Raw genomic sequence first — 12379 nt, forward strand, 5'->3', positions numbered from 1 at the left:
TAACTCCGTCCTGACAATCCATCCTACTAATATTATCAATACAAAACTATAAGAAATTGTCTTAGGTACTCTTTCACGCAAAATCAACAAAACTTACTTAAACATTACAGACAGACATATTCTTACTATAATTTGTATGGAACGACACGTACCTCTATTTATTAGTGTTATATTACGCCAATTCCAATTACTCTATTTACCATTCACTAGAAGGAGTAATTGGCATGTTTATAAATGATATCAGTAATCATTGGTGATTGCCTTCTGGCCGCTGGTTGTGATATGCTATGACACACAGAAATGGGAATACTTATTATTTAAATTATGCTATGACATTTTATGGTGTAATACCTACACGTCAGATTATGATCAAAAGATCTTATATACTCACTTACTATATCTCTAGGTTACATCAGGACCTAACATATACACACATACGTTGAAATAAATAAAATTAAACATGAACCATAAAAAGTGGTGTGGTATCCGGCACTTTAGAATAAAACCACTTCATATGTTTCCCATGGAAGCCGTTAAAGGCGACTAGGGGATTGTCTTATAAACTTGGGATACCTCTTGTAAGCGATGAGCTAGCAACCTGTCACTATGTGAATTTCAATTCCATCACAAAGCCGGTAACAGCTTAACATGGCCTTTCAGTTTTTTCAAGACTGTCTACTTCGCAAAAGATATAGATGTGACAATACATATGTATGCATAAAAAGTCAAGCTAAACAGAGCAATGAAAGCAAAAAATAATTACCAAACTCATTTCCACGACAATCCACATTGTATTAATGTGACATTCGTACACGCGACTTGTTTATTGTAAAACAAATTAGTACAAGGGCAACACTGTACCATTTAACCCGTCGCTGCCTATCCTTGAGGCGTAACGTAATTGCGACCAACACTGGTAATTGTCGGCCTATAAATTAATAACAGTATGGACAAATAAGTTTTTGTTATTGATGAGTTTGTTATGTCAAGATATTGGAACAAGGATTTTATATCAGCATTTGATAATTATATGCCTTTGATATTTATGATTATTATATAATCTCTAGAACGGCCTCTGTGGCGCAGCAGTAGTGCGCTTGTCTGTGACACCGGAGGTCCCGGGTTGAATACCAGTCAGGGCATGATGAGAAAAGAACTTTTACTGATTGGCGTGGGTCTTGGATGTTCTTTTATATAAGTATTTATTATAAAATATAGTATCGTTGAGTTAGTATCTCGTAACACAAGTCTCGAACTTACTTCGAGGCTAACTCAATATGTGTAAATTGTCCCGTATATATTTTATTTATTTAGAACTGAGTGAAAATTTTCGTAATCATCCTCGCGTGTATTCCAGTAAGTAATATCCTCTCTTGGGGATACAGAGGACCTGGGGTTCTCTTTAGACCACCACCCATAGAACCACAGCCCACTAAAGAATGAGCAATGAGTGAAATAGTAAAGATCTATTGTATTTATTTACACTATTACAGGGCCGTGTGGTTCCCGGCTTCAATATAAAAAATAATGGGACAACTGCATCTCTTTTCCATGGATGTCGTTAAATGCGATTAAGGTTATAAACTTGGGATGGGCAGCAGCTATCGCCTACAAGAAGGATCCCAAATTTATATACCTGTTACTATTTGAATTTCAATTCTATCATTAAGTTAAACAGCTGAACGTGTCCTATCAGTCTGCAAGACTGCTGGCTCTGTCTCACTCGCACGGGTTATAGACGTGACTATATGTATGTTATTTACACTTTAATATCATTAACTTAAAGTTCGCGCAAATATCAAAATACTTATTTGCTAAAATGCAAACGAATAATTCAAATTTTATTTAATTTCCAAAAAAAAGACGTGACTAATTTATCGTCGGAATCGACAGATCTCTTAAAAGAGCTGTTATTTATGTCAAGACCAACAGTTATAGGACTTAGTTTATCGAACCCCTTATCGCTCCAGAAATAAGGTCAATTTTCCTATTGTTCCTTTATTTGAGATGTGTTCCGAATACATGTCTTCATTTATAGAATAATTTAGCACCGCATTCACGTATATAGGGTAGGCGTGCGTTGTATTCCAATTATTTCGTAATATTTTGAACATTGACCTTTTGTGTTGAAAATTTTAAGGTTATGGGCTATATTTAACCGGAGAGCGCTTTTAGGGTTAAGCTGTTAGAATGAAAATTAATCTGAAAACCAAAAGAAATATATAAAAAAAAACACATACACTAGGTATTTACCTACACAATTTTGTTTTATAAATCTTCACTAAACTCTTCGTTTATTTACAAATAATATAATGTTGTGCTGTGCGTTATCCAAATTTATTACATATTACTAACTATTATGCATCGGCCATAAATTTTAATAATACCATAATATTATAAGTGATCGTAACTCCTTATAAGTAATCAACAAACATAATATGTTAGAAAACATAACAAGTTATTTTTGTTCGAGTGGATGTTTAATTTGTAAAATTTTATAAAATAAACATTTATATACTAAATTTCACGTAACCCTCAAAAGTTTTTTGAAAAGATTTCATTAACATCTTGTCCCAATTGTTGTCCCGAAATCTTTATTTGTATCGTTTGCTGACATTTCGTCTCGATCAGAACAAGATGAAAAATTAATCATTATTTTCTGAAGGGCCTTGGATGTATGTTTATTTATACAAATATTTATTAGAAAGATCTTATCATAAAATAACTAACTTGGGGCTAGTTTATCGTAACACATTCCTATACGTATTTATTTATGTATTTATTGAGTTTATATTAGATTCGGGAATGCAAGAGGAATGAAAATGAGATGTTTCAGAATATAAATGCGCACTAATGGATCTAGTTCTATTATGGTTTGGGAAGCCCGTATTAATACTAATTTACATTAATTTACATTCATAAACACTCAATGACTATGAATTGATTTTACACACGAATATAATAGAGTTGGTTCTTATTTTATCTTGCTTGCTTCTTACTCTTACATTTAAAGAATATACAATAATCTCAAAAGGTTTTACATAACTATCTTGATGCCAGTTTTTATCTGAAGTACAAGTGTGTTGTAAATAGTACAAAAGAGTTTTGTTTTACTTATATTTACAATCATGGTGAATAGTGGTAGCTTTTTTTTTTAAACAGCAACACGAACTTTGACATTTACCTTAATTTTGACAGCCCAATAAGTTAAAATTCACTAAATAATTTATGTAGTTTTACAATCACACTCATAATAAGTTGCTAAACTCGTTAATCGAATCGACTGAAGCTTTGTCTATGGTCATCGATTATATTATCGAGATAGTGATGTACCGATGTATCGAGAGATAGCGTAATGACGGACCATTAGGCAAGGTGTCGACGGCGTGGGAGAGCCATCGCCCCACATACTTCACCATGAAGACAATTACTCTAATTCTACCCGAATTATTCTCGATTCTCGTGTAATGTAACACTTTAATTGAATTGATGTAACTCGCATAGAGATTTCGTGTATTATTTCAATGATTGGACACTTGGTATTTGTAAATGTCGATCGTATGAACTTTGTCTAAAATTATCCGTGTGCAGATTTGTTCGTGTTTGTGAAATTAATATTCATGCATGTGAGTGGTGTCTATCATTACTAATTTTGCAATATTACTCAAAAATATTGGTATATGTATAAATTAAGTAAAAAAAAAACTGAAGAAGTTAACTTTCTTAACCCGCAATAAAATCGCAAGCAATTTATTTCAAACCTAGTCATTCAAATCATGACAAAAAGTACAACCTGTTTACAGGTTTATCTCTGGTCAAAAAAATAAACAAGAATAAAAGACCAGCGGGGAGCGCGTGCGCGCGCATTCGCCGCAGCGTCCCGCCAAAAAACTTAGCGCGCCGGAATGCTTGGCGCGCAAGACATTTTGGTTTGTCTCTGGTTAGCGGCCGGCTATTTCCATTTGCGTTCGTCACGGTTCGAAAACTATGATTCGTTCTGTCACGACCATTCAGATGTCTCGTTTGGAAACAACAAGCTAAATTGGCTGATAAACGCTTAGCTGACATTTAGTGCCTCATGGGGATTACATGTTGTGAACAAATAGCTGAATTTAAAAGAAAAATTTTAAATTTTTCTCAAATAGGATGAAAATTCGTTTTACTATAGTGTCACTGTCTTTTTATAAAACGGTGTATACAGTGGGCCACATATAAAAGTTAACCTTGCCAAACTCGGCTTTGCCTAATATTAAATTTTAATTCATCTGTTCTCTACACGATCAATAGAAAATTAACTCGCTTCCTATAGACTAACATTAATTTAATTGATGCGTAATTGGAGCAAATCAACCCAACGTCTTTATGCTTGTGGTATAAGAATCTCGTGAACTAAAAAACTTGTTACTTTTTACTTAGTTTTTTATCAATTCATGTCAAACTCCAACCGAGTTATCTAAATCGGGAACTCAAGAATCGATTCATGAATGAAACTTTTGTTGTTTCGCACGTCCGGTAACCATCTTCCACCTGCTGTTGTCGTGACGATTAAAAACATCGTCATTTTTTTGATTCGATAATCGGCCACCGAGAATAAATGGACCTTTGAATAGGTACTGTAGAACGAGAAATAGTAATTTAACATAGAATTTGTTTACTGGTGTTATAATACCATTTATTAACGCTATCCTTTAGTTTTTTTGCAAACCCATTCTTTTTCTTTTTTTAAAAGCTTTTTTCTTATCTCTATAAATTGATATTTTGGGTATGGCTATTTTGTATATTAATAATATACAAAATACCCATACCCAAAATACCAATTCGACCTATATATAAATTTGGACTCGTGTTTTCGATTTTAAAGTTAAAATTTAAAATGTAGATGCATACGGGGGCAAAAACTCGATCTAGCTCTAGCAGTTTCACGTCTTGGCTAATTAGATTTTACTTAATTTTCAAAATAATTGTGTATTTTCTGTTGTCATTTGAAACCATTGATAAATTCTAACTTACGTGAACAATTACTTAGTACGAAGGTGTAAACTCTAGTTTATAACAATTAACAAAAAATTGCACCAAGCACCGCTCGGTCGCCTAAGTACCTAATAATAATATTTTGAAAATGGGCCACGTTAACAATAAAAAAACTTTGTTATTGTTTACATGCCACGAGCAAAAATATTTTAGCATAGTGTAACACTAGTTGTTCTCGTCCCGCACAGATTGTAATGTTTTAATTGTGAATGTAAGTAAAGTAAAAGGAGGAAAAACAGCTAAGAAGCGGGAGTTAATATATATATATATAATATATATATAGGTAAAATAAGTGCCCCGTCAACGGATTTACTAAAAATCTTGTGGTTCAGCAAGTCATTTACCAACTACGCGTCACTTCTAATTGTTACCCTAAAATTTCTTAACAGCCATCGAAATAGGAAGCATTATTATTAATTACCAGGCAAGCAGTTGTTATGGCGACCATAAACGAGTTATGGCCGCCATAACACAGTAATGAAGTGTTGCTCACATGCTAATTGCGATCTACCGACTCTGCCTGCCTTTATTGTTCACTAGTTAGCCTACGGTTCTGTAGCTGCGCTGGCGCTGGTCTTAATTCTAAATCGTTAGAAATAAATATTTCGGACAACAAGATATTTATAAGAACTTATATTTTTCATAAAAAAATCACGCCTTTTCCTATATAAGATTGTAGAACTTCCGCAAATCATTTCACTGTAAATCTAATAAAAATATGAAGCACCCGACGTCTGCTGTTAAAACATTGATATTATAATTATAGAACTCCCTTTGTTTTTTTATCTAGCGTAACTCAATAAAAAATCAGTGGTATAATTTCTACCGATCTTAGGCGATATATTTGCCACCGATTTTCTGTGTGTATATTTATACGCATAATGAATTCGTGCCTTAAAATTAGTACTTCTGAAAAGCTTTGCCTTAGGACACTAAGAAGTTATGGCGTTTGCGAATATTACTTCGGTTTTAGCTGTAATTTTCCTATTTATGTCTGGTTGATTGCTTCGAACTTGTATATGATTTATTTAAGCTACTGTTTAAATTATAGTATCATAAATTTTCTTATACCTCAAAGATTTCTCGCGCAAACAAGGAATTACAGTATTAATTAGGTTTTATAACTGAAATGATTCTTTGCCTATTCAATTTAATTAGTAAATACTTAAAAAATATCTGTACACCCAAAGACTTTCAGAATGATTTTTAATTTTTTTAAGTTAAAACGAAAATAGACTGTTTGTTTTAACTTAAAAAAGAAGTTGTCGTGTATTTTTCAAGACTGTTGGCTCTCTCTGCCCGGCAAAGGATATAGACGTGACTATAGACTATATACATGTATGTATGTAAAACGAAACATGACTTACTGTTATGTTTAACAATAAATACCTAATTAGGCAACATTTTTTTTTCATCAACTTTCTCTCTACAACATCTCTTCCTGAATTTCTAAATTTGATCCAACATGTTTGTTACGTATCTTAAATCGTGTATTTGTCGTATTATCATACGCCATGGTTAATACAATTTTGTAATTATATAAACGTTTGTTTCAGCTGTTCAGAGAGGGCGCGTGCCGCCGACGCAGCCGGCCGGCCTCGCGCTGCCGGGCCAGTTCGCGCTTGCCAACGGAGACCCCGCCGCGGGGCTCAACAGTCATCCCTACCTCTCCTCCTACATCTCTCTGCTCCTCCGAGCAGAGCCATACCCGACCTCAAGATACGGCCAGTGCGTACAACCTACCAACGTGATGGGCATAGACAATATCTGCGAATTAGCCGCTCGATTACTATTTTCCGCCGTCGAGTGGGCGAGAAATATACCCTTCTTCCCAGACCTCCAAGTCACCGACCAAGTGGCGCTCTTAAGGCTCGTCTGGTCGGAACTGTTCGTCCTAAACGCGTCCCAATGTTCCATGCCCCTCCATGTGGCTCCGCTCCTGGCGGCTGCCGGTCTACACGCTTCACCGATGGCCGCGGACCGGGTGGTCGCCTTTATGGACCACATAAGGATCTTCCAAGAGCAAGTGGAGAAGCTGAAAGCCCTCCACGTCGACTCGGCGGAGTATTCCTGTCTGAAGGCCATCGTCCTCTTCACGACAGGTAAAATTTTGGATAGTCTTTTCGGGGAGGCGCGGTTATTGCTTTACAGGGTCGCCGGCGCAGGCAGTTCTGTCACCAATTATTCTGAGCTAGTGACATTAGTGAGGACTCATTTAGATGCGTATGCTGAAGCATCGAGAGTGCCACAGCCGCCTGCGCCGCCGCCCTCCGCGGCTTCTTCAGGGTACTATTCGACGCTGGATGCCTCACTCGGTGTCAACTCCTCACTCTCATACGGCAGCTTCCTTTCTACACCAACTCGATTACCATCCAACTACACGAGTAGTCCTCGAATACCTGAAGCTAGCACGTCGTCACCCTTCAAACCTTGGGATGGTAGTTCTAAAAATTACAAAAACGACTTAGGGACTTGACACCGAGTGAGGGGTTTTGGTTTCAGGTGAAGGGTGTTTGCTGGTGCATTCACTTGGGCTGTGATCTCTGGGTTATCGCGTATTTAAGCGTAGTTTTACGTACATAGACGACCTTTTGGATGTTTGGTATTTTTTTTACGATCATACCGTGCGTTGTTGCTAAGCGTAAAGCTTAGTTCGTGTGGAATAGACGTTAGTCGTATTGTTCGTCTGTTTATAATCGGAGATAATAACTCTCACTCCTCGTAGGTCAAACCAAATGGGGAGGCTGCGACTTATTTCTCCTGTACATTATACATTACAATTACCTATTATGTAAATAATTATCGTTACTTAAGTTAACTTATTCGCGTTGATTTGTTGTAAATTAATTAATATAATTATTAATACACGCGCGTAATTTATTCGAAAATTAAATTTGGTTTCATTTTTCTTCATTTGTACATGGTATATTCCTTCTTAAATTTTAAGTTAGTTTTTAAATATATTTTTTAACGTAAAATCTATACGTAAAAAACTCTTTCATCAGGTGTATTTTAACGTAAGTATAATTTAACTTAAAGGTAAAATCGCATAAGCGTCTCTCAAAAACTAATTATTTTTTTCTTGCCATAAAATCATAAATATCTGCATATTATTTAGAGATAACATTTTCGACATTAATTTTAGACCCCGGGATCTGCTTATGGCAAGGCCACTATCTATAGGAACACGGAGATGAAAAGTGAAAACACGTATAAAACAATCACTAAACATAACATACATACCTACATTCATATAGTCACGTCTATATCCCTTGCGGGGTAGACAGAGCCAACAGTCTTAAAAGACTGATAGGCCACGTACAGGTTTTTGGCTTGATGATGAACATAACACGTAGAGATTTAAAAACACGCTTATAAATTACATTTACGTGAAAACTGTAGACCTGAGAAGATACCTGGTACCTAGGTTCATTACTACTATTTTTAGCAGGCTACCTTAAGCTTTGATTTAGATTTGATATGTCCCAATAAAGGCAGCCTCAGTCACTGAAAACATTTATTATTAAAATGAAAAAAAAAATCCTTTTTGCAATGAAACCTCTTCTCTCGGAAATACAGTCTCTTTGAAATTACACCCGCCTTTTTAAGTAAACTTAGCGCCATACTACCAACCTGCAAATAAAAAATAAAAAGCGACACACAAGCTAAATACCTATCATAACACAGGACACTAAGCGGAATTTAAAAGTAGTTGGCAGTACGTCCACAAGTGACAACCGACATAACATGATCTCGCTCGCCGCCCGCGGCTCGTAATAATTCCTAATAACTGGAGGTTAGTGGTGGGTTCTAAGGGGTCTAGTTATGTTGGTCGGTGAATACGCCCAGAGGTACTATGAATATGCAGTGGCAATAAAGGTAGCTTTATCCGTGGTAACTTTCTCCTACTAACTCTGTAGTATGAAACTTAGTTTGCGAGTTGCGTTCTAGATTGATTCGTTAATGCGTTTATCGACGTGTTGCGTTGACATGTGACTCGATAAGGATAAACTATAGTAGGAGTTAATACACACTGGCAACACTGACATGAAAGCGAAACAAATCCATACATCTATCTATACTAATATTATAAAGCTGAAGAGTTTGTTTGTTTGTTTGAACGCGCTAATCTCAGGAACTACGATGGTTCAAATTGAAAAAAAAAATTGTGTTGAATAGACCATTTATCGGGAAAGGCTTTAGTCTATATAATATCACTCTGCAACTATTTGGAGCGAAGAAATGATGGAAAATGTGAAAAAAAAACGGGGAAAATTTTTCATCCTTCCGGGGCTACAATGATGCCCAAAATAACTAGGTATTACACGCGGACGAAGTCGCGGGCAAAGCTATACTTCCGTACCACTATACGGACTGACACAATGTTTTAAGCACAAAACTTCACGGCCTCACTGGCGCAGCGGCAATGCGCTTGTCTGTAACACCGAAGGTCTCGGGTTCGAATCCCGGCCAAAATTTGCCTGGATCTTGGATGTACATCAACATTAGTATTTATTAAATTAAAGTATCGTTGAGTTATTATCGAGGCTAGCTCAATCTGTGTAATATGTCCAGTACATATTTATTTATTGAAAAACTTGAAAAATCTGAGTAACATACATAAAACGTAAGTAACTATGATTAATGTTATGCACACATTTAACAACAATGTATGTAACAAATTTTTCACCAAAAATCTCAGATTCCAAAATATATTTCTCCAGTTTGAATCAACACTAGGTGATAAAGTGTCCTACTAAATAGGAACTATTATTTAAAGCGTGCCGTGTGGTCACAACAAGATACAGTCGAAAACAAAACACTTACGTAAAAATTATAATGAAAAAAACCTTTATATTTAGCAACAGTTTTGAAAAAATCGAAATTTAAAATTATCACAGTAGGTACTTAACCACATTCGTATTATGTAGTCTTTGATCAAAAATCAATAAATACTAACATACATAAATCACACCTCTTTTCCGGAGGGGTAACGTATGTACTAAATAAAATATACGCAACCACTTTTCAATTTTCATCAATGCATTTTTATGGACTAATCATTGAGTCAGAATATTATTTGCAAAAAATACCGGATTTAATTACCGTTATTTTACAATTCATAACATACTCGTAAATCAAAAATATTTTAACAGAATTTCGATACTCTTTAAAAGAGATCCTTAATCACCTTTCAATTAAAATCGCGACATGCTTTTATTATCATACAAAGGTATAACTTGAGAATCAAAATTGAAAAGAAAATTTTATTTTGCTTTTTAGAGAGTTTAAATAAGGGCCTTTTTTAGTTTTTTTCACTTTTAATTTATTAGATATTGAGCAGTACATTATTTTATTTGTTTTGTTGTTGATTGTACTTGCGACATTGACAGATACAGCAACTAAAGCTGTTGGTGTCCAGTGTACCACAGGTTCAGAGTTATTCTACAATATTTACAGTTCACCTCTCAGATTTAGATTACGAAATATGATATCAGCAAATATTTGGTATATTCATACATATCAAATCATAAATTAAAAATAAATATATATGTAGGTATGGAACAAATGACATCAATTTTACTAGTCCGAAATAAGTTTGAGACGCGTGTTGTATTATTTATGAGCAAGTACTACTAAATCAGTAGATATACCTATACAAATTTTGCAAAAGTTTAAAAATCTTACGACAAATTCAACGCAATGTTAAAATAATCGTTGAAAAGGTTTTTCTAATAACTAGGTAATTGTGTTTTAAGACTAGCAAAATCCTACCTTAAATTGAAGTACTTTAAAAGTAATAATCTTAATTAAACAATTTAACATACATATAAGGAAGTCCATATTAGTAAAAAAAATCTATCAAAAAATAAATTTCAGTAGATTCCTATTATTACAGTAAAAAAAATATATACAATATTCTCAACTATACTCTTTTCCCTTTCGACTAACTTACTGACTGACTCCTAGAGACAGTACCAGTGATGATGATTCTCTCATTGAAGAGACTACACTCTGAGGTTACCTGTCTTTCGACATTTCAATACTGCTTTGAGCAAAAAGGATCGCCTAAGTATATTCCCTTTAGACCCATCAAATTATTTCCTAGGGTAAGGTAAAAAATTTGACACGAAAATTATTAAAACTATTTTTACAATAATTTTGAGTCACGTGTAATAGTATAGAATAACGAAGAACAATGGTTTGCATAGAAATGAATACGCAAAAAATTTAATGTAACAAAGTTTTTGTACTAACAAGAAATTCTATACAATGATACAAGCAGAACCATTAGTTACCTGACTTTAGTTAACAATGAAAATTTTTATTGATTATTCCTTTTTTTTACACATACATATAGGTATATAATATAATCACGTCCATATCCCCTGCGGGGCTAACAGAGGCAACAGTCTTTAAAAAACTAAAAGGCCACGTTCAGCTGTTTGTCTTAATGAAAGAATTTTACATATATAGACATAATCACGTCTATATCCCCTGCGGGGTAAACAGAGCCAACAGTTTCTCAAAAACTGAAAGGCCACGTATTCAACTGTATGGCTGATGATGGTATTGAAATTAAAATACAAAACAATCAAATTTAAGCTAGGAGTATGCACTTAGAAATTGCCACACGTCATAAATAGCTTTGGTAATGATTGCCATTTTAAATTTTCTCCAAAACAACGGACTCGGAACTTGCAGTGCCAAAAGGAGCACATCGCTCTAGGTCGTAGAAGCTTTGAGAATACAGTCATCTCCCTCTTTCCCCGGGGATGTCCTGTAGGTGTGAGCGGCGTGACATAACGGGATAGAATCGTGACGACGCCGCCGCGGGCCGGTCACGATTTTGAAAAAGTGTTGGGACGAGCCCGCATGCCTTAGCCGATATGGTCCAAGTGCTTTTTATTAAACTGTAAAAACAGGTGCTAACTTAATTCTAAGCTATGAGAATTTTTCTCATTTTTGATAGAAACTAAAAATAAACGGCTGTCGAGAAACTATTACTTTGTATTTCAGAAACTGTGTTTCTTTTTCTGTTTTTCTTTCTTTTGATGCAATGAAGAGTTTGTCTATGTGTTTTTTCTATATCTTCCCAACAAACAAATAAAAGTACCAATATAATTCAAAATGACATATAACTACCAAGTAATAGACTAATATTAAAACAAGATTGTTTTAATAGAAACTTACAGCTCACTTGTAACTAAGTTCTTACTTAGGTGCGAATACTAAAAAGAAAAGCATTTCCAAAATATATGAAAACGAATGATTACATTATTAACAAGTCAATCTTCACATTTCTTTAATAAATGTCGTTTTGTTGAATTCATAAAACTCAAAAGAT

At 34.7% G+C, this 12379-nt stretch overlaps 1 protein-coding gene across 1 annotated transcript in view; it reads left to right on the forward strand.

The window, feature by feature from the left end:
- LOC106129552 (COUP transcription factor 2) overlaps positions 1–12379 on the forward strand; it is an 82541-nt gene that overhangs the window by 26923 nt on the left and 43239 nt on the right. The window contains exon 4 of the mRNA XM_013328150.2: positions 6588–7133. Within this exon, the coding sequence (XP_013183604.1) occupies positions 6588–7133 (546 nt within the window). The remainder of the gene's footprint in view (positions 1–6587; positions 7134–12379) is intronic.

The sequence above is a fragment of the Amyelois transitella genome, chromosome 16 (genome assembly GCF_032362555.1).
Source record: "Amyelois transitella isolate CPQ chromosome 16, ilAmyTran1.1, whole genome shotgun sequence".
NCBI classification, from domain to species: domain Eukaryota; kingdom Metazoa; phylum Arthropoda; class Insecta; order Lepidoptera; family Pyralidae; genus Amyelois; species Amyelois transitella.